This window comes from Myotis yumanensis, unplaced genomic scaffold (assembly GCF_028538775.1).
Source record: "Myotis yumanensis isolate MYYU_CA2020_CCGP unplaced genomic scaffold, mMyoYum1.0.hap1 SCAF_2, whole genome shotgun sequence".
NCBI lineage: Eukaryota > Metazoa > Chordata > Mammalia > Chiroptera > Vespertilionidae > Myotis > Myotis yumanensis.
Genome location: NW_027223753.1, coordinates 163,070,781 through 163,093,568, shown reverse-complemented (window position 1 = coordinate 163,093,568; position 22,788 = coordinate 163,070,781). Strand labels below are relative to the sequence as shown.

Here is a 22,788-nt window from a genome sequence, read left to right as displayed (position 1 = left end):
GCCCTTACCTTCACAGGTCCGGCATTTATGGAGCTCAAAAGGGAAGATGATGTCATCCTCGTTCTGACAGAACTCGCAGATGAAGCCCTTGGCTTGGCAGAGCTGGGGAGGAAAGGGACAGGCAGCAAAATGAGGGACAGAACCCCAGGAACTGGCACAAGAAGGTGAACAAAAGTGAAGGGAGGGGCAAAATATAAATGAGACTTGAATGGGCTCTCGGGTGTTCTCCCACTTTCAGAAAAGAGACCCAGGCTAGACTCAGAAGTATGACAGGCAAACTAGGACCAGGCTGGGCAGTGTTAGACAAAACTTCAAGGTGGAGATGAGAGGCACGAGTTTCAGAAACTCCACCCATGAGTATGGCTCCCAGTGAAAGAAAGAAAAGTGCCTAAAAGTCTTCCTAAAGTCAAAATTCCAGTATGGGTAATGATTGTATCTTGAAACTAGAGGCCCAGTGCACAGGTTCGTGCACTGGTGGATCCCTTGGCATGGCCTGCGGGGATCGGGCCAAAATGGCCTTCCGACATCCCCCGAGGGGTCCCAGATTTCGAGAGAGACAAGAAAATTGAAGCTTATCTGAGAGGGGGCAAAGTATTTCCATTGGTCACAGTGACTGAAAATACTAAAGTCAAGACCCAGGCCCTCTCCAGATGCTAACGCAGGTTCTCCTCCCACATCATGGCAATTCTCTGGTGAAGGTCTGCCCAGTTACTCAGGGGCAATGCCAGCACCAAATCCTCTCCTAATTCTAGATTCTTTCAATCTGGATGATTTAGCTATTCATCAACCTAGGGACTAGCAATCCTGTCCAGCTTCTCTCTCAGTGTTGACAGGCCATTTCAACGTCCTGGAACTAAATGGCAGGAACCCTGGGTCCACCCCACAACCTGTATCCCTAGGCAAGGGTCCAGTCACACACTAAAGTGAGACTTTCTTACCATGCATCGCTCCACATGGGCAGCCCCCGCCCTGTTGAGCTCAGCAAGCCGGGGCCCCAGCTCCCCCTTCCTGGTTGCAGTGAGGTCATTCAACGAATACAGGTGGAGATCCTCTGTCAGGTGGCCTGGAACTGTGTCAAAGGAATCCAGAAGGCTACAGGAGAGGAGGGGAGGTGCATGGGAGCAGAGAATGAACACCAGAGTAGAAGGATCTCTATCCATAAGCAGGATAAGGGAAGAGAAGGGGTCCAGGCAGAGGTAATGATGTGGGCAACGCTCAGCCAGCCTAGGTGCTCCAGGCCACCCCCACCCTCCCACACTACCAGGTGTCTGGATGGCAAAAGTGACTTTTATACCCTTTTGCAGAGTGATTAATGACAGCTTGCAAAAAGTGGTGGGCCTGCCCTGGAGAGAAACACCACAGATTTCCCCTTCCAGAGAGAGGAATACAGACAGCTACTGCTTCTCATTTACTTTTTCTGGAATTTTCTGCAACATCCCCCTACTCTCCTTCTACACATAACAAGGGCCAACTGCTGGGACATGTTTCTGTCAGAGACATTAACTCAGCCAGAGGCCTCCATGCAAGACTTACTCTTTGGCAAATCGGCATGTCTTGAACATGTTCTTCATGTGATACAGCTGGATCCGCAGCAGCTGAGGAGACAGATGGTGTGGTGGTGGGTCGGGGGAAGAAGGGGTATTGAAAGAAGAGAAGCAACCATTAGATCAGCACCTTTAAACCCTGAGAGTCAGACTGTTCTCTATACCGGTAACTTAACAACTCACTTCAAAGTGACCTCCAGTCAGCCCCTCTGATGGGTCAGTCCCCCAAATCACATACAGTCAGGAGCCGCTAAGAAATCCAGAGTTCGAATTTCCCATCTGAGACCCTATTCTCCACTCATAATATTTTCAGAGAAGGGAGAAATCCTGCTGTTGCCAGTGAGTGCTACCTATAGCTTCAGAGCTGCCGTGGCAGGTTTTGGATTCTAACTAGACAGACACCTGGGAAATGGCAACAGGAAGTACACAGAGACAGTATGGATGGTGAGATGTGACAGCAATGACACGGTGACAAAGAGAAGCATGGTGATCGTGGGAAAGTCTGTACGAACACAGGGAGAAGATGCGAAGGGTAATCTCTGGTGTGACCTTTTTCAAGGGTCTTACCCGAACTTGATTGAGCAGCTTGACCTTCCTGTAGAGGGCGCTGTTGATGTCCTGCACATTGAAGAGAGGATCATTCCAGATCTTAATGAGCAGGTCCTTGGAGAAATTGCTGACATAATACTTGCTGAAGTCCCACTTGCGCAGAACCCGGCTGGGGATGACCATCTGGGCGTTCTCATGGCAGCACTGACAGAAGTACTTGCCCAAGTACTCACAGTACCGCAGCCGCTTGATATAGTCTAGAAAAGCCAGGAAGTCAAAAGGTCAGATGTGTCCTCCCCATCTATATAAGCTGATGAGGCAGCGCTGCTGTTCCTTTTGAAGAGCAGGAGGAATGGCCAGGGGGCTCTAGCCACCTCTGTTCGAGCTCCCAAAGTTGGCAGCAACCTATGTAGTGGGGCCTGTGGCTTCTGTGTACCATCCTGGAGGCACCTCGGAAAACAAACCCTGCCAGAGTTGGTGTCCTCCAAGAACTTGGTCAGAAGTACCCCGATTTTCCCTGGTATACACTCCTGGCAATGTGCTCCTAGAAATAATTCCCCTCTGACTGCCAGTGCTCTTAACTAGTCTTATCCCTTCCACTCCAGGCCCCTTCCTGCCTTTTCCCAATTCTGTCTGTCACCTCCTCTTACAAGTATTACCTCTCTGACCAGATCTCCCTGCCCAAATAAGTGGGAGGGTAAAGCCCTTGGAGTCAGTATGGGGGCGAGAGAAGATACTCACCAGGGTCTGTCCGGATGCCACATCCTGCACAGCGGTAATTCTGCTTGGCCACAGCAATTTTCCTCCTGTGGAAAGGGGAAGGGAGCGGATTGGCAGATACCAGCAGCATGAGGCCTCCGAGATGTGAAGGACGAGGACACAAACATAGGGCTCTTGTTAAGGCTGGAAAGAGGAGCATTCACCTATTTTTTAGAATTAGACAAACGGAACCTACTGGGAGAACCAATTCAAACCAAGGATTAAAAGAATTTAGGTGCAGGCAACAATTCTCAATAATGAACCACACTTTCTGTACAAATGTAAAAGATGAGAAATAGTAAAGAAGAGAGAACAATAGAAAAGAAAAGCAATCATCCAAGGATAAAAGACTAATTTCCGGGTTGCTCTGTGGAGGAATGGTAGGATTGAGTAAGACTTACAGACAAGACGGAAATCCTCTCCCGCTGCCTCTTAGAATTGTGTGGGATGTACAGTTAGGTGCAGAGACAGGAGGATGAAGAGATAGCCCTGACAATCCAAAGAGAATGTATCTTTTTCAGGGGACACAGTCACTGGCTACTCACGTTGGGGCTGGATGAACATTAAAAATTATCTGAGGCCGGGGTGGGGCCCACTCCAGGTTGCCACGAACACGGATACGCAGTTTGTAGATGTCAGCATGCTGCCCATCATCTGGTGAGATGGGCAGTGAGTCAGGGATGGGCAGGAGCTGCAGGAGAAAAGCACAGGGTGATGTAACATAAACAGTCTGAGGGAACACGAATGCTTGAGCCTTCTGGCCATGAAAGAAGCACAGTCAATGAAAGACGTTTTAGGAAGATCATAGGTAAGAGTTTCTGGGAACCTTGGCCCTTGAAACCATGAGACACCAGGCTACTGGAAGTAAGAGCCTTGGTTCCAAGAAGCAAAAGGAACAGGAGCAGCGTCCCAGTGTGGTAGCACCCATTGCTGATGCTGTCCCAGACCCACCCCAGGACTCCTGGTACTCCAGAGTGCTTCATGCCTTACTCAACGGCAGAACAAAGAAGAATCTGAAAAATTCACTTTTTCACAGTGTCTCAAAGGTGGTTACACACAGGTCTGCCTCTGGGTCTAGTGAGCAGTCATGTGGAATAAGGACAGTGTTCTGTTTTTGTTTTAAAATTTGAGTTTACATTTTTATTTTTTTAAAAAATATATTTCTTTATTGATTTCAGAGAGGAAGGAAGAGGGAGGGAGAGATAGAAATATCAATGATGAGAGAGAATCACTGATCAGCTGCCTCCTGAACACCCCCTACTGGGGATCGAGCCTGCAACCCAGGCATGTGCCCTTGGCCAGAATCGAAACTGGGACCCTTCAGTCTGCAAGCTGACGCTCTATCCACTGAGTCAAACTGGCTAGGGCGCCATTATCTGTTTTGACAATTGCTAGGCAAAACCTAGGTAAGCATTCATTCATTCATTCAACAAATTTGTAAGAATGGCTTCTGTGAGTAAAGAAGGAAACACAGCCGAAGCCGGTTTGGCTCAGTGGATAGAGCGTCGGCCTGCAGACTGAAAGGTCCCAGGTTCGATTCCGGTCAAGGGCATGTACCTGGGTTGCGGGCACATCCCCAGTAGGAGATGTGCAGGAGGCAGCTGATCGATGTTTCTCTCTCATCGATGTTTCTAACTCTCTATCTCTTTCCCTTCCACTCTGTAAAAAAATCAATAAAATATATTTTAAAAAAAAAAAAAAGAAGGAAACACATAGGCTTATTCTAGATTGGGGACATGTGACAAAAGAGAACAATATCAGAAAGCCTCACAACCTCCTGGGGCTGGACAGAGGGTGGAGAAAAAGAGCTGAAGAATCTACCTTCTGAGGGGCATCATGCTCTGGAACTAGCCACTCTAGCTCTGAGGCGGCTGGGAGCTGCATCCCCTCAAACTGCTTCAGGAGCCCCATGGCTACTGCCTCGGCGGACGTGGAGTGGAGGAAGCAGTGGGAGCTGGAAAGAAGAGATTCAAGGAAGGTTGAACATGGAGAAAAGGCAGGAAGACGGAGCCTTCCTTTCGGGACCTGCTACCACACGCAGTGACTTCTGGGCTTGAGAGAACACCCACAGACATCCCAGTCTGCTAGGCTTCTTTTCCTATCATCTTTAGACACATGTGTATACTGGTCTTATAGTCCTGAGACCTAGGCTCATATCCCATTTATCTGCAATGCATAGTACTGCTAGTTAAGAATTCTGTATCACTTCAGTTTCTCTATACTTCAGTTTCTTTACCGCAAAATGGGGATCATAACGCCTGTTTACAAAATAAAGTGAGTAAACTGCTTTGTGGTCTATAAAGAGCTATTGTTACTCACAAATGAGCTACTACAATGTGGAACCTGACCAATTTGATTTCATAGTCAGAAATCATGATCACTCTTTTCAATTTCGAGGCCTAACCTTCTGGGGGCCTCTGGTATAATCTGTGAGGAAAGAAGGAACAATCCATACAGTGAGCTTTGCCTCCACCAGAGCCCACCCTTTTTGAACCATTGATCTTCTGCTCTCTTGCATTGGGCTTCCCACCATCAATCAGGCAGGCCCATCACTTAACCTTGCCTCTTTGTGAACTTGGATGGCTTCATCCATGGTCTTTCCCATCCTATGCCAAGAACCGGGTTTGTTTCTGCATATACCCTAAGGTTTATTTATTTTTTTTCAATTACAGTTTACAGTCAACATTATTTTGTAATAGTTTCAGATATTCAGCATGGTGGTTAGATAATCTTATACATTATAAAGCGATCCCCCGATATTTCAATTACCCACCTAGCACCATACATAGTTACTACAATATTATTGACTACACTCCTTGTGCTGTATTTTACATCCCCTGACTATTTGTAACTACCAATTTGTACTTCTTAGACCTCACATATTCACTTCTGAGTATGTATCTGAAGAAACCTAAAACACTAATTTGAAAGGATTTATGCACCCTTCTGTTCACTGTTGCGTTATTTACAATAGCCAAGATATAGAAGCAATCCAAGTGCCCATCAATAGATGAGTGGATAAAAAAAGTTGTGGTACATATATACAATGGAATATTACTCAGCCATTAAAAAGAATGAACTCTAACCATTTGCAACAGCGTGGACATCCTACAGGGTATTTTGCTAAATAAAATAAGTCAGACATAGAAAGGCAAATAGCATATGATTTCACTTATATGTGAAATCTAAAAAACAAAATAAATGAACAATGATTTTACTTATTTTTTAAAAAGTACTTACAAGGTCTGGGAGGAGGAAATCAAGGGTTTGTTGTTTGAGGCTGTGCTCCTTCTGATGTCAGCATCTAAATGGAAATCAGAGATGAGGGGTAAGGGATAATAATGAAAACCTTTCCAAGCTATTGCAGCTAAGCACTCAGGGTGGCATCTAGGTGCTACATTCTATGCAGGATAAGCAGCAAAGTCCAGGTGAAGCTCTGCACATAATTTATAGTTTGGCTCTGCTCAAGTCACAACCAGGCTGATTAGTCAAAGTAAGCATAGCACGGAGAAGGTCAAAGTGGCTACAAATCCAGGTGAAATAACAAACTCAGACTTGGTGCAAGACAGTGAACAAGAAAAGGAAGCATCCTAAGGCACAAAGGGACACACCCTATACCAAGCAGAAACCCGAAATAAATTACTCCACGCTCTCCCTCATTCTCTAAATCTCAAGCCCTCTTAAATAATAAACTCTCAGAGGCAAGAGCTTTATCTAGCTCTTTTTCATAACAGAATCAATACCTAATATAGAACATGGATCACAGAAGTTACTCATTAAATGTATATGGAATTGGAACTTTTCTCCTAACATCTGATCACTATTGATATTACTCCTGAATGTGAGAAGTCTTTCCATATCCTTAAAAAAAGCTTCATGGAAAGACTGCCTTCCTGGCTGGTAGTAAAAAATTTGTCAGGAAAGAAAGAATTTCCCTGTGGCTTGGCAACTCCCTGGAGATGCTTGATAAGCAACAAATTTGCACAGAGCTATTATTCAACATGATCTTTAGGCATAATTGCAGAAAACTATGGCAGACTTTTCAACACATATTTATGATAAAGAATTTTGAAGAGGATTTCTAATAATGATATGCCTGAACCTACAGAGACCTCATCTACCCAAATACTTCAATGGGAGGAATGTGAAATATAGCAGTCATGTCCAAGAAAGGCAAATAGGATCTATTCAGTCGTGAAAACAAGACTGTTCAGATAAATCTAATCCCTCATTTCCTTTGATGCCCAATGAAAAGAGCTTCTTTTCCTAATTAAACCTACACAATGATCAATCTACTGCATTCAAGCCTCTCAATAGAGCTCACATGACATCACTCTGCACTTGGCTATGAGTAGCTCAATTGTTCTCTACATTTCCTCTCTCTATATATTTTTTGTATGTACCATGTGAGAAAATGAGATCGTGTCTAATTCTTCTGTTGGCCCTAAAATACTTAACACAGGCTCTGTATACAAGTATATATTCAAATAATATTCCTAACAAACCAATGTCTTCAAAGCTATATACACAAAACAACAAAATTAAAATCTGTCAATTTTCATATGCTTTCTAAGCACAGCAAAACTCAAGACAGAAACAGCATTTCTTACTATTAAATAACAGATTTGATTTTATTTTAATGAATAAGTTCATATATATCATAATTATCTGCCTGAATTTGAACCATCAAAATCCAGATTCCAATATGTTGCTAGTTGTCTATTCCATTCTAAATAGTGCTAATGGAGGAGAAAAAAAAATTCAGGGAATAGTAGACCTCATGGACCATTTGGTTTGTACCATTTATGTGATTAACACTTACACTGTCTTGGATTGTGCTTAAGTCTTGCCTTATCCTTATAACCCTCAGAGTGTTTTGTACATAATGGGTTTTAAGAAACCGTTTCCCAAATAAATGATTAATTGGCTAAAAGCAAAAAGCAAACTTTAGCTTGTTTGGCAGTGATAAAAAAGGAAAAATGAGAGAAGATCTTAGATATCCATGAATAAAGAGTTAACTAATGCTGTTACTTTAGGACCAGGATATTAAAGAAAACAGCAGAGAGGAGAGGTGACTGATATTTCATGACTGCTATGGAAACCATCATCTTCATAAAAACTATTCAGCAATTCTTCATACTCAAAGAGAGAAAGTCTTATTTTCTTTGAGAGAAAATTAAACTTTCCTCTTTGAAAAATATAGTCAAGTCATACTTTTTAAAAAATATATATTTTATTGATTTTTTTTAACAGAGAGGAAGGGAGAGGGATAGAGAGATAGAAACATCAATGAGAGAGAAACATCGATCAGCTGCCTCCTGCACACTTCCTACTGGGGATGTGCCCGCAACCAAGCTCCATGCCCTTGACCGGAATCGAACCTGGGACCCTTGAGTCCGCAGGCTGACACTCTATCCACTGAGCCAAACTGGTTAGGGCTCAAGTCATACTTTATCACATCATCTCCTCCTCCTCCTCCTCCTCCTCCTTCTCCTCCTTCTCCTCCTCCTCCTCCTCCTACTCCTCCTCCTCCTCGTCCTCCTCCTCCTCTTCCTCCTCCTCCTCCTCCTCCTCCTCCTCCTCCTCCTCCTCCTCGGTGCTATGATTTCGTAGCTCATCATGAATCCTACCAAGAGTGTGGAAGACCACAGAGATCTGGATGTCAAGATCTTACCCCAGTAGAAGAGGGGACAGGCAGCACCTGATATCATAAGGGACATGACTCCTGACACTGGTCAAGTATCATGAAGGCCTGTGGGTACTGGGCTTCTACTGCATCCTGTTGACTCTCTAGTCCAGTTATGGCGAACCTATGATACGTGGGTCAGAGGTGACACGTGAACTCATTTTTTTTGGTTAATTTTTCTTTGTTAAATGGCATTTAAATATATAAAATAAATATCAAAAATATAAGTCTTTGTTTTACTATGGTTGCAAATATCAAAAAATTTCTGTATGTGACACGGCGCCAGAGTTAAGTTAGGGTTTTTCAAAATGCTGACACGCCGAGCTCAAAAGGTTCGCCATCACTGCTCTAGTCAGTCCAAGCAGATGACTAAGTGATGTGGTTGGAACACTAGTCAAGTATTTGGATAAAAGTAGACAAGGGTCTAAGATAATTAAGGGGTAAAGAGAGAGGAGGAAGCTATTCATCTGGATGGATTACATGTACCCCAAATGAAAACACTTTAGAAAGAACTCTGAGAAGCTTTCTTTCTAAGTGGAAGTTAATATAATTATGTAACTTTTTATCAATTCAGTTACAAAAACATATTTCAAATGTTTCTGATGCTTTAATAGGACAAGGCTATTACTACTGACTGAAAAAATTAAAAAAAAATATATAAACAAAGAACAAAAATAATGACATGTTATAAGAAGAACTTTTGCATGTCCAGATACTGATATAGGGATACTCAGGGAAGAACTGGTTAAAACTTTGGTACAGTAGCAAAATCAACAAAGGCATAGGAATAGAGTCAACTTCAGAATTTACTGGCCAATTTAGATGTTGGTTTCCACACTGCTTTCCTTCTAGCAGATAAGGTTATACCCAAGAATACATCTAGAAATCCAACACCAATGAATTTTCTATAACTGCTGATTCAAAAGGAAATACTTCAAAAAAATCAAAAGGAAACACTTCAATATGAAGAATCATAATTATTCTTGTTATAAAAGGAGAAAAAATATTTTAAAGAGGGAGGGTAGGGAGAAGCAACTGATTACCTTGAACTGGATCTAATTAAAAAACTTGTCAGAAAACACAGTTCATGAACTTCCCTCTTTATATATTTTACCTATTTTCAATTTATTGCCTTTCAGCTGCAAACCTGTCCTTTTGTCTGTTCTATGATAGTGGAGCTGGACTTGTAAAAAGCAATCTTTTGCTAGCTGGTGCGATGTTAACTTTTGTCAGTAGAGGGCACTGGAGGGACACTGGAGGAGGAAGGGCTTCTCCTGCCAGTTCTTGTGTGCTCCTCTAGGCAGACGCCTGTGCTGCATGTGCCTCTCCCCAGAGTAAGCATGCCCTCCCATCGCCTTGCAGCCGAGTCCTACTAGTGATACATCTTCTCATGAATGGCTTCCCGTGGCACCTCCTGGAAAAGCTTCACAGCAAGAACCACCTCCCCCAGCTCCCCTTGAGTTCTGAGGCATGGCACCTCCCTGGGGGAAGCCTCCTCTAGCACCCCAGAGAATGATTTCCTGGTGAGGGCCGTTGGCATGGCATCTTATGTGGACAGCATCCCCTGGCACACTCTCAGGGCTGCTCTGCAGCTTCAGAGAACTTCTCTACCATCCAGTGAGCCTGGAGGTCTGAATCTCAACCTTAGAGATGTGACCTCTTCTACATTTGTTCCTACCCCGGGTGCTCTAGCTCAGTCGTAGGGATAGTGACTGCTGCCTCTATCTGCTATTCCTGAATGTTCTACTGTTCTCTTTGCTCCTTATGAGCCAGTTTCCCATTACTTCGTTCCTGCATTATAGTTAATAATTCTTTATATTAAACTTTCCCTATTCAAATTACTGTGTGGTTTCTGACTCTTGAGTGGACCTGACTGGATACATATGTGCAGAAGGAGAATCTAAAAAGGAAGATAATGAAGAATTGATGCAGCTGTAACTGACGAGGATAAAGAAGGGTTAGGGATAAAAAGAATAACAAAACACTAAAACTAAAGAAGTTGAAAAGACTATCTGGAATTGGGAGCTTACGAATGATATCATACCACTTTGGTAGACACCATCAGAAGAAATAGGTAAGGTGAAAGAAGCCAGAAACAAAAGATCATATATTGTATGATTATATTAGTATGAAAAGTCCAGAAAAAGGCAAATCTACAAGAGACAGAAGGGAGATTAGCAGTGGACTGGGTCTTGAGGTGGGGAAGAAAATAACTGTAAATGGGTACTTACTGGGATGGCGAAAATGTCCTAAGACTAGATTATGGTGATGCTTGCACAACTTGGTCAATTTACTAAAAATTATTATACACTTAATTAAAGTGGTTAAATTTTGGTATGTAAGTATGTGTCAGTAAAATTGTTTTTAAAAAAGAAATAGATGTTAATTAATACAAAGCTTTCTATGATTACAAAGTTTATATCCACTTTATTGCTAGGAGGAAGTAACTTTCAAATCTATTTCCTTCATAAATACTTCTGTTCCATATGGTTTATTTGATGAATCAGGATCTAAGAGAGTGATTACATTAAGCAGAGTATTACATGTGCAGAGTATTTATCATAGACGTTGTCCATAATATGATTCTTAATTTTTCCAAGGATGTTATAGATTCTGATGACCTTCCTAGGATAGTATTACAAAAGACTCTTTAATAGCATAAATCATTTACAGTGATCAAAAAGAAACCTCTAGCCCTAGCTGGGTTGGCTCAGTGGATAGAGCGTTGGCCTGCAGACTGAAGGGTCCCGGGTTCAAATCCGATCAAGGGCACATGCCCAGGTTGTGGCTTCCTTCCGGCACCCAGGGGAAGGAAGGCCTACTCTTGCACGAATTTCGTGCATTGGGCCTCTAGTAATCAATAAACACACAATCAAAGGACTGCGATTGTAAACATTAAAAACTAGTCAAGCCCTAACCGGTTTGGCTCAGTGGATAGAGCGTCGGCCTGCGGACTCAAGGGTCCCAGGTTCGATTCCGGTCAAGGGCATGTACCTTGGTTGCGGGCACATCCCCAGTGGGGAGTGTGCAGGAGGCAGCTGAATCGATGTTTCTCTCTCATCGATGTTTCTAACTCTCTATCCCTCTCCCTTCCTCTCTGTAAAAAATCAATAAAAAATTAAATTAAATTAAAAAAACAGTTAGGAAGTGACAGAAAAATATATGTTAAGCAAGGAAAGACTATGTTAGAATAAATTACAACAATTCAGGAGTAGAGAAAAAGGTACCTAATTATTTTTATTTCTCTAAATCTTGATCTAATTTTAAACAATTATTTTAATTTCTAGTTGCTGACAATATTAAGTTAAAATTAACTTTAATAAAAGTCCCAAGTTTTGTGTTTGTGAGTTGTAAAGCCACTTTGAGTAGAAAACTGCTACTTTCTTTGTTATCCCTCCTACAGAAAGGCTATCTGTTTGGATCACAAAGCAATTACTAAAGCCAAACATGTGCAGCATTAAATCCTAACTGTAGGCACAGTACCGAGGAGAGAGATTTTGGCTCTGGAAATTCAAAACTCTAAAGAGACACTAAGCTTCATGCCATTCTCTCTGACTTTTGCTATCTGGATATGTGGCAGTAGCTTAGCTATAGTTTTAAACTAAAATTTCTTTACCTGACCATTCCTTTCTACACTACCTCCACCAGCCATAACAACTACTTAATCTGTAAGTATCACTGTAGGGAAAGACAAACAAGGACCATCTCAGTGAGAAGGATTGTTGGGATATGAGGAAGAAGAAAATGAATATCTAAAGTGTCCCTTGCCCTAGCCAGTTTGGCTCAGTGGATAGAGCGTCGGCCTGCAGACTGAAAGGTCCCGGTCAAGGATTCCGGTCAAGGGCACATGCCCAGGTTGCAGGCTCGATTCTCACTAGGGAGCTTGCAGGAGGCAGCCAATCAATGATTTTCTCTCATCATTGATGTTTCTCTCTCTCTCTCTCTCTCTCTCCTTCTCCCTTCCTCTCTGAAATCAATACAAATTAGAAATAAATAAATAAATAAATAAATAAATAAAATAAAGTGTCCCTAGCTGGCTTAAGCCCAATTTTTCAAAGCTAGTTCTCCAGACCCTTTAGTCTTCATAACCTTGACAGGTGTCACATGACCAATGTATAAAGGCTAGTGCAAACATTCACACACATGCATGTATGAGCACACCCACGCTGGCAACAAAGGCTACCTGAAAACATCGAGGCCATTGACACTGAGAGTCCATTCTTTGACATGTGAGTCAGGTTAGATCCTTCGCTACCATCTGTGTAATAATGATTATAAAAAGGGGCCCTTTAGTATTCAGACAGGAAGTAAATCAATGAAAATGACAGTTTTCTGTACCAAATATTCCTGGAATCAGGACTTGACTTTTGCTCTAAAAGATGAAACTGATTTTAGGAACTTAAATTTATAGGTATACTCTACAGGTATACTTTTCACTACAGCTTTGGTTCTCAACCAGGGAAAGATTTTGCCAGATTTTATCATTGGCAATGTCTGGAGACATTTTTTACTGCCATGGTTGTGCTATGAGCATCTTGTGGGTAGAGGCCGGGATGATGCTAAACATCCCATAATGCACAGGGCAGTCTATCACAACAAAGAATTATGGGTTTAGAGTTTGAGAAACCCTGCCTTAGGCCTTTTCTTTTAAGGATTTCTGTTTGGAACTGACTAGAGACTTAGCTGATTAAACGTCTTCTCTGGGACCACTGGTGTATTTCATGCCACCTCCAGGCAAGCTATTTCAAATGTGGCTCCTCCCATCTTATGCAGCTTCCCCTGCCTTTTTGCTCTGCTACAAGGGGCAGACTTATCCACACCCAATGAAGCAGCATGTTTTAAAATTACCTTAATATCACCCTTATGAAATTCTGTTGATTCCAAGAGAGAAGCAGAACCTTTTTATTTTATTTTTATTTTTAATTTGGAGATCAAGTCAATCACAGACTGTGGTAAAATAAAAAACACAAATTTGGTTTCTAGACCAGTTCCTAGCACAGAGCTCCTAAAATTCATTATTTCCTAAGTGACAGGAATGTCTTTTGTTATCCATAATGAGCCCCTTTCTATGTGCTTATACTATTTAATAGGGGGACTCTTGGGGACATCCAGATAGCTTGGGTAGGTCTGGTTACCAGAAGAAATTTTAGCCACAACCCCAATTTCGCAGGAGGAGAGAGGGCCTGGAGATTAAGTTTACTCATTAATGGCCAAAGATTTAATCACTCATGCCTGCACAATGAAAGCTTGATAAAAACTTACAGTGATGAGGACTGGGGGAGCCTGCTCGTTGGTGAACATATGGATAGGACAGTGGCACACACTGACTCCACAGGACAGAGGTTCCTATGGACACTTTGGGACCTTGGCCTACACACCTCTCCATGTAGCTGTTCATTTTTACCCTTTATGATAAACTATAATTGTAAGTATAGTGCTTTCCTGAGTTCTGAGTCATTCTAGCGAATTATTGAACCTGAGTAGGGAGTCATGGGAACCCCTGAATTTGTAGTTGGCTAGGGAGACATGTGGTGATCCTGGTGACCCATCTATGGCTGGTATTTAAGCAGGGATAGTCTCATGGGATTATGACCTTAAGCTGTGAGGTTAGGTCTGTGCTCCAGAAGTTAGTGTTAGAACTGAATTGTAGGACACTCAGAGTTGGTGTCAGAGAATTGGAGAATCATTGTTGGAAAACCACATACAAACAAAAAAATGAGTTTTAAGTACTACTGTCATGAATAGAAATTGGATATATTAAGGAGAATACAGAAGAAAAATTTCCTGGAAACCCGGAAAAGTATGAGTAAAAATTTTACTTCTGAATGGGGAAGAAACCCAGCTACCACACCTAGAGGTCTCTGCAGGTGAATGAGTTCTCTGGATTAGTGTAAACAGGAAATCAAAGCCTCATTCGATAAAAGATCTATCTATTCATCATCATGTTACAATAGAGAATTACAGGTACAACTCACCCTCTATAAGAAAATCACTTGGTTTCAGCCATGGGGGGAAAGATATGTCCCTGAACTGCTGTTTTTTGTTTGTCTGTTCGTTGCACTGAGGGAACTCAAAGAAATCTATGATTTGCAGAAATGAATGAACCCATTTATCATAGGTTAACCTAATTTAACAACTGCCTTCCCAGATTATGACCCTCCCCTTCTCTATGCAGATATCTGTTATCCTTGGGTAAGGATTAACAAAACAAACAAAAGTTTGTCATTCTGCTAAGCAATTTGCCACTGAGAGAACAGAAAATAAAGCTCTACTTTGTAAACTTAATTTTTTTCCTTTTTTGCTTCCCCTCCCCACTCAGTGACTCTGTTCTTTTCTCTTAGGATTATAATAAAGCTCCTTTTAAACACTTTGAAACAATTTCAGTTGTGTTATGGAATACAAGAGAATAGGATGCTAATTTCATGTAGGTATGGGCCAGCCCGAGGCTCTTAGCAGGAGGAATCCAAGGGAGAATCCAAAAGAAAGGTGCAATGGAGGAAGAAGCACCAGGTGACTTCAACGACCAGTCCACTCCACCCGCAACACTTCCTTTAGGTGTTCTTTTCTGCTTAAATTTAAAAGGGGTTTTGTTTTTAGCAAGAGAGGCTGTCCCTTACAATAACCCACAACATTCCACCATGGACCATACTGAAGATCACTACTTAGGGAAAACTTCTCAGCCTGTAATTCAAAATTTAAAAAAACCGGTAATGAAAGCGCCCTTGAAACCAAGTGCCACTTCTTACCTTGGATTTCAAATTCATCAACCTCATCAGCAGAGCCAGAGTCAGAGAACTGTGTGGAATCACGGGAGCTGAACTGGGAGCTGCTGGAAGTGACCCGAAAGCCTGTTAACATCAAAAAAAGGGGAGGAGGGAATAAACAGGACAGAAAAATGTCTCCTACTTCTTCGGGGGTCACAACAAAAGGGACCTGGTATGACGTCAGCAGAGAAGTAAACACAACCCTGGGACAGTTGCTGGGGAGGTGGATACTAGTTCTGCTTGCTGGCCGATCTTTCATTCATGAAGTTTATAAAGTTTCATGTAAATAGTAGGTACTATTATCTGGGAAGGGAATCTGGGGCCAATGGTCTTAGCTCTCCTCATATCAGAAACCTATTTTTTGGAAGATATTTCTGAGGTAGGAAATAGATGAAGTCTCTCTGGTCTGGTAGAAAAAAATAAAACCTAGAAAATCTTTTCTGACAGAAGAGGAACCCTTGGCTTGGTGATAACCTCTCAAGTTAAGACAGAAAAGAAAACCCAGGAGGCACCAAGTTCTCCTGAGGCAGGAAGAAGCAGGAAGAGAGGTATTCCGAGCCTCACTCACTGCCATGCTCGGTCTCCTGGTACCCAGGGAGCAGGTTCTTGGTGCGGATCTGCTGGCGGCGAAGGCGGATCTTCTGCTTCAGTTCCTGGATTTCTCTATCGCTGTCTTCCCCCTCCTCTTCCTCCTCTTCCAGACACTGGCTCATCATGTTGCACTTCATTAATTCAATGGCAGCAATCAAGGACTCTGAGATACTGAAGTGGGCATTCTCCTGGGGGAAGGAGAGCACCAAAGAAGTTGTTCAGCAAGGGGTTAGAAGTATTGAACGCCCTGCTGATTACACTGTCGGGAATAAAGCATCCAAGGCACACGCTACTGTTCTTCCAAACAGCCAGGGGAAATGCGTGGTTCTGCTATAAGGACAGCTGATGACCAGAAAACCTGTTCTACATTCTCTTTGCTCTCATACCTGTTCATGCCTGGCCTTCCTGTCCTATTTTCCACATAAAAATATGACAGAGCAGAGTCCTACATTTCCTATCAGGGTCTTTCCTAAAGCCATACAGCGGTACACAAAGTATTAAGTTAAATGTGATTTCTCAACATAAAGTGCTATAATTTGTAAGCTATACGCCAGCACTGGTTTGGCTCAGTGGATAGAGCGTCAGCCTGCGGACTGAAAGGTCCCAGGTTCGATTCCGGTCAAGGGCATGTACCTTGTTTGCGGGCACATCCCCAGTGGGACATGTGCAGGAGGCAGCTGATCGATGTTTCCCTCTCATCGATGTTTCTAACTCTCTATCCCTTTCCCTTCCTCTCTGTAAAAAATCAATAAAATATATTTTTAAAATTCTACAGAAACATTATTACACTAGAGGCTCAATGCACGAAATTCGTGCAAGGGGCTCAGCCCTCGCAGCCCCGGCTGCCTCAAGGCCCCGCGGCCCCGCCCACTGGTTGTTCCAGAAGGTCATCCGGAAGGTCGTTCTACCATTCGGTCTAATTTAGCATATTAGCTCTTTATTATATAGGATAGCTGAGCTTTAGAACAAAATATAGAAGTTGGCTCTGGAAAGAGTTTTTCCCTCAGGTTCCAGGGTCAAGGAAACAACAATCAGGTGGCTCAAATTCAATCCTTCTCTGTCCATGGCAGCTTCTAAGACAAAATCAATAATATTTCTAGACTTGATGAGGAACACAACTCCCTGAAGAGTTCTCCAGAGATAGAATTTGCTGAGCTTATCTTTATTGTGAACTTACCTTTTCTATAGTCTATACTCATGTTACTGCAGTGTGCCCCAAGACCTCTTTCAAACAAATGGTGCCCTAGCCAGTTTGGCTCAGTGGATAGGGCATTGGCCCTCGGACTGAAGGGTCCCCGGTTCAATTCCAGTCAAGGGCACGTACCTGGGTTTCAGGCTCCATCCCCCGCCCTAGTCGGGTGCCTGTGGGAGGCAACTAATCAATATGTCTCTCTCACATCGATGCTTCTCTCTTTCTGTCTCTCTCCCTTCTCTCCCCTCTCTCTAAAAATCAATGGAAAAAATATCCTCAGATGAGGATTAACATAAAAAAAAAAAATAGAACAAATGGCACCGCCGCCCCTCAGATCTCCTGACTCAAGAGCTCTTAGATTCTTTAGATTCCTCACCTTTTCCAGGTCTGCACAGCTGCCAAAGTCTTGCTCGGACAGGTAGCTGATAAGGGACTGTCCTTCTGATGGTCTTCGGAACATGCCTTCACCTGAGCATAGGTACTGTCCACCCTCTGTGGGCAAATGGAATGTGAATGTGAAAAGCTCTGCTTTGAAAAGCAAATCTGTTTGACAGTCACGCTTCTTCAAGAAGTCTGATGTTTTTACCATTAATGATAGTCTTGAGTTTTCCTGCGTAACAGGTTGGAAAAAAAGATATCTACCTTCTAAAGGAATTCCTCTGAATTTCAAATCCCACAGCACAAAGCCTCCTGGTTAAAGAATGATGGAATGGAAAGCGCCTGGAGAAAATTCTTTTACCACCTAAATTTAAGATGACATACTCGCTCTCCTACCCCACAAAAAAAGAGAAAACAAAAACCTGTGCTGAGAATCAGACAAGGAAACAACTGGCTTCTTCTTACGGCTGATTTCCATGTGGAGCTCATCTTCTGGTAATTAAGCCCAGACACTCAAAGGCCTCTTTTCAAGGTCCCTCTCACCCACCCAGAGAGCCATTCCATCTGGCTCGACAGACATTCCTAGTGATAAGACCCAGAGCATAAGAGGGGGTGGGCCCGCTAAGTCAGAGAGGAGCAGAGAAACGGAGGGGCGGTGTGATTTCTAGCACGGGGGTTGAAAGTGATGGAAGGGAGAGAGATACTGTATGGTGAGTACCCTCCACAGAGCTGAGACGAGCCACACAGCTCAGAGTGTAGCAGGCACAAAGGGAGAGCAAAGACACAATTGCAGCCCTGCCTTCCTAGTACTCACCATACTCCATGTACAGAGAGCTGGGTGTGCTGACTTCACTGCTTTGGCCAGAGTAGGGCAAGGGGCCTCTCAACTTCGACTTATCATTGCAGGATTCTAGTGTCAGTGGCCACCAGGAGTAAAAACACACACACATGAGCAACAGTTACATTTCCAACTCTGGCTTTTCAACATTGAACTGCTCCCATTCCCGATGCCCTCCCAAACAGGAGAGAGGTGGCACACCAACAGGGAACAGTCCAAGAATGCAGGGACACATGGGAAATCGGTATATTCCAAGGGGAAAAGAGAAAAAACGGAACCGAGAATGAAACACAAAGGGGAAAAATAAAATCAAATGAAAGTGGATTTATGAATTTAGTCCTCTGTTCTTCCATCTTCTTACCAAATGTTCCATAAGTACCTATCCTCTTAACAAACCAATTTATAAAACTGTCTTCAATTGGTAAAACAAATTATAAGCACATTGGAACTTTACTGATACCTTGACACGAGGTTTTAAACGATAACAGAAGGGTTAAATTCACCAAGGAAATACAAGACTATGGCTTCCCTTCAACTTGAAATGTAAATGTGTCCTACTTACAAATATAACCCATTTCTGAATGGGCAGAACAGCAAAACGAAATCCAGCAATGTCCTTAACACAAGCACCACGACAATGCTAGAGAAAGCAAGGAGGATGCCTGGAACCAAAGGGCTGGAGGCCCAGCCTTACTGGAGAAGGAAGAAGGGGGTTTTAAGAGAAAGCTGGCAAAGTATGAAGTGCATGGATAGAAGTTTTCAAGGAACAGTGAGAGTTGGGAGCGGAGGAATAGCAGCAGGCAGGGCTCGCAGGAAATGAGAAAACTGATATTCTCCAAAGGGAAACAAAATTCCAGTGTCACAGAAGGAAGAGCAGGCGGGAAAGCAGGTGGGTGCCTGAGAAGTGAGCTGTATGCTCAGGGAGGGTGAATGACTGAGCTGCATCCAACCCATTTCCCTGACAGACGGTGCCAACTGGTCAGCTGCTCCCCTCAAAAAATATGCTACTACGTGGTGAGAGATAACGTGTGTTCTCCTGGGCCTCTAAGATCTCCAGGGGTCTTGGCAGTGGGCTCTGCTCCTCACTACCGAACTGAAGCAAAAACCAGCAGTTACCACGATGCCTTGTTAACAAACCGGGACTTGGGAAGGACCTCTGAGGTCCCCAGTCAAACTCAGTGAACAACATAAACTCCAACACCAGCACCCTATTTCCTTACAACACGTAAAGGCCTAAAGGCCGTCCAGCTGGCTTACTGAGCTTTCTACCTCCTGATGCTGGCCCATTCAACGGAAATGAAATCTGTCGCTTGAAATGCCCTCTTACACTTTCTCATCTCCTTAAGAACAATGCTCCTTTAAACAATGGTCTCACAGACTTACTCCTCTTTAACCTGATCTTTTCCAAGCTAACATACCCAGGGGCTTTACCCATTACCAGGAGAACATGGTTTTCAGTCCTCCCTCACCACTCTGTTTTGCTGACACATTCCAGTTTAATATCTCCATGCATTATGGTACAATATTCAGTTTGAATATACTGTGACAACCAAAGAAACAGACCAAGTCACTAGAAAAATCCTCTGCAATGGCTGGAATGAGGGGTGGGGAGGACCCGATAAAGGAAGGAAGACGGGTGACAGAAAAGGGAAACAGGAGAGGCCAAAAGCATGCATCCACATCCAAGGCCACAGAAAGGGAAGAAAACCCACTCTGGTGTTAATTCAAGGAAAATACAGAAAGCTGTTCTAAGTACTCAGTTACAAGAAAAATTCTGCCAGTTTCATCATGATGCCTTAGACAATATAGCAGCTTCAGTTTCATCTTTGGACAAACAGGACTGACAAGTCTTGACTCTGCCTCCCAGAGCAGCTGGGAGACCGAATGAAGTATTTGGAAGTCGTGGGCCGAAAACACATCATGCAAAACATTGGTGTAGTTTTACACACAGGTCCAAGCATCACAGCAGGACCAGACTGGCCAGACTTGACTTGACACCAGAATGGAAAAGGAGGTTCTGGACCAAGCACACTGGTGACAGAGGAGCAGCAGGAGGAGGTGGTACACAGAAAGGAGGAGGGCTGGCTCCCAAACCTGCAATGGGATCTTCAACTATAATGGTGATATTCCTGGGGCCTCCTGAACGTAGACAGACAGGTGCAGAGAGTCCAGGTCGAGGAAATGAGAACAGAGAAAGTGAGAAAAAGAGCGTCCTTCTATCTAGCCAGGTGGGGATTTAACTCCCACGAGGGAACCCATGTGCTGAAGGAGGGATGACTCGTACAAGAAGCTGCACGTGACCCACACTCCCGCAGACCCTTCTGCCTGGGTTTTCTCTGGCTCCCTTTCCAGTGCAGGTTACCGTGGTTTCTGGAATCCAAGTGGATTCAGGAATGAGGACAGGGAAGTATTACATGCTCGAAGACCAGCTGCCTGGCGTGCAGTGGACACCAGGCCCACGGCAGGAGATGTGAATGGAGACTCTAACCCAAGCGCTCTTCACATCTAGAACAGCTTGTGCGAAGACAGGCTTTGGCTTGGAGTTTATTTTCTAAAGAGTTCCAATCAGCCAAACCATGTTTTTGACAGGAAAATAGGGACAAAAGTCTGCTATTGAGAAGTTTCAGATGAGGGCCTTAGCTCTCACCTTCCTAGAAATTACAAAGAGAAATCAATGGCAGCTCTAGTTGCTAAAGGAAATCCTTTTTTTTTGTCTTTGATTTTTTTATATTTTATTTCTGGGGTTTTCCCACTCAGAACTGGCTTTAAGCACAATGGAAATCCTCTTACAAATGAAACCCAACCAAAGCCTGCCAGACACCAACAATCCCGGAGAGATGATGGCAGGAAGATGGCAAAAGCAATGAGACCCACCTTCCCTGTGCCTACAGTACTCGCTGCTGCTAGCAGCTGGTGTTTGTGTGAGGGAGGTCTCAGTGGCCAGGCCTCCTTACCTGACGGCCTTTCAACCGGAATTAGTGATGCACGGTCTGCCCCGCCTACTTGTTTACTAGGTCACATCACCCCAAACACACTTCATCCCTAGTTTCAATAAGGAAACCCTAGTACAGGGGTGGGCAAACTTTTTGACTCAAGGGCCACAATGGGTTCTTAAACTGGACCGGAGGGCCGGAACAAAAGCATGGATGGAGTGTTTGTGTGAACTAATATAAATTCAAAGTAAACATCATTACGTAAAAGGGTACGGTCTTTTTTTTTTTAGTTTTATTCATTTCAAACGGGCCGGATCCGGCCCGAGGGCCGTAGTTTGCCCACGGCTGCCCTAGTATCACTTGACCTCTCTCATGTCGGTAATACATGCTGACCAAACTACTCAGGAATCACAGGAAGGGGAGGAATTTAATGGGATTATTTTTAAAACTTATTAGTACTTCCCCTCTGTCTGAAAGATACATTTAAAACTCAAACTGTGATGAGTCACACTATGTATGCTCTGATGCTAAAGAACTAGTGAAAGAATCCAGGAAAGCATTTCCTATTTAGCAATGTATAAAGGAACAAACAAATATTCTGAGAGAGATGCCTTGGGTAACCCAATTAGATTACAAACTTCTCTCTTTTGTTAGAAGCACAACTTCTCTTTCTGCCATTTGAAGATCCTTCCGCCCTAAGAAAAATTCAGGAAACCACCTTCCTAACTAGGGGCTGGTGATTAACATTACCTGGGGCTCCTCTGGAGACAATGTTGGTATCCGAGTGGGAGCGAGTATGGCTCTTCTTTGTTCCGCTGGTGATAGTGAGTGCCTGTCCCTCTGAGAAGCTGGACCTGCGAGGGACACTGGACAGCTGGCTCTGCCCACCTCCCTCTTGGTCCACTACGGAAGAAGCAGCAGAAGCTGGCTTCTGGGAACTGCTAGAGGAGAACAAATTGGAGCTGCCGCTCTCAGCATTGCTGCTGTGACTCTGACAACTGGCGGTCCGGCCTCGGGAGTCCAGGTTGCCGATGGCCAAGTACTCGGGCCCCTCACTGGCATCACTTGGGGAATCATTCTGGCTGCTGACCCAGGATGATTCTAAGGGGCTGGTCAGAGTGCTGGAGCTCATCTCATTTGGAGTTGAAGGGGAATCCCTGGCTAATGCAGAGACTGGAAGCAGAGGGGCTTGGATGGTTTCATCCTTTGCTGGGGAAATGTGCCCTCTGCTTTCTTGAGGTTTCCGGGGAGGGCCAGAGAGAGAAAAGGAAGTAGATCTTCTTTCTAGGATATAAAAAGAAAGGGAAGGGAAAGGTGACCTGGAATCCTTTGGTATATGTGAAGGGCTTCTCCACAACTAAGGTTCAAACTCCCTATCATTAATAGTGCTCAGAACACATGGCATCACCTTAGAAAAGGTAAGCCATTTAAGGTGAGTAAAAAATTACTTAGAAGCAGCTAAGTCAAGAGAATGAGCTCTTGAGACAGTGACTTCATGGCTTATTAATATGCATTCCTCATCTAAAATGAGCAATAATAACATTTACCTCACAG

General features: G+C 43.5%; 1 protein-coding gene across 9 annotated transcripts in view; it reads right to left on the bottom strand.

Moving 5' to 3' along the window:
- Nucleotides 1–22,788, bottom strand: part of RUBCN (rubicon autophagy regulator) — a 55,336-nt gene that overhangs the window by 3,610 nt on the left and 28,938 nt on the right. For 2 of the 9 annotated variants that reach the window (XM_070406433.1, XM_070406434.1), the window contains exons 7-21: nucleotides 21,985–22,518; nucleotides 20,396–20,440; nucleotides 18,278–18,373; nucleotides 17,462–17,577; nucleotides 15,871–16,081; nucleotides 15,285–15,386; nucleotides 12,722–12,796; nucleotides 6,093–6,156; nucleotides 4,674–4,806; nucleotides 3,398–3,543; nucleotides 2,835–2,899; nucleotides 2,112–2,350; nucleotides 1,534–1,595; nucleotides 939–1,092; nucleotides 9–102 (exon numbers count right to left, since the gene is read on the bottom strand). In XM_070406433.1, the coding sequence (XP_070262534.1) occupies nucleotides 9–102; nucleotides 939–1,092; nucleotides 1,534–1,595; nucleotides 2,112–2,350; nucleotides 2,835–2,899; nucleotides 3,398–3,543; nucleotides 4,674–4,806; nucleotides 6,093–6,156; nucleotides 12,722–12,796; nucleotides 15,285–15,386; nucleotides 15,871–16,081; nucleotides 17,462–17,577; nucleotides 18,278–18,373; nucleotides 20,396–20,440; nucleotides 21,985–22,518 (2,136 nt within the window). The remainder of the gene's footprint in view (nucleotides 1–8; nucleotides 103–938; nucleotides 1,093–1,533; nucleotides 1,596–2,111; nucleotides 2,351–2,834; nucleotides 2,900–3,397; nucleotides 3,544–4,673; nucleotides 4,807–6,092; nucleotides 6,157–12,721; nucleotides 12,797–15,284; nucleotides 15,387–15,870; nucleotides 16,082–17,461; nucleotides 17,578–18,277; nucleotides 18,374–20,395; nucleotides 20,441–21,984; nucleotides 22,519–22,788) is intronic. The other 7 variants (XM_070406436.1, XM_070406437.1, XM_070406435.1 and 4 more) reach the window with 7 other exon arrangements.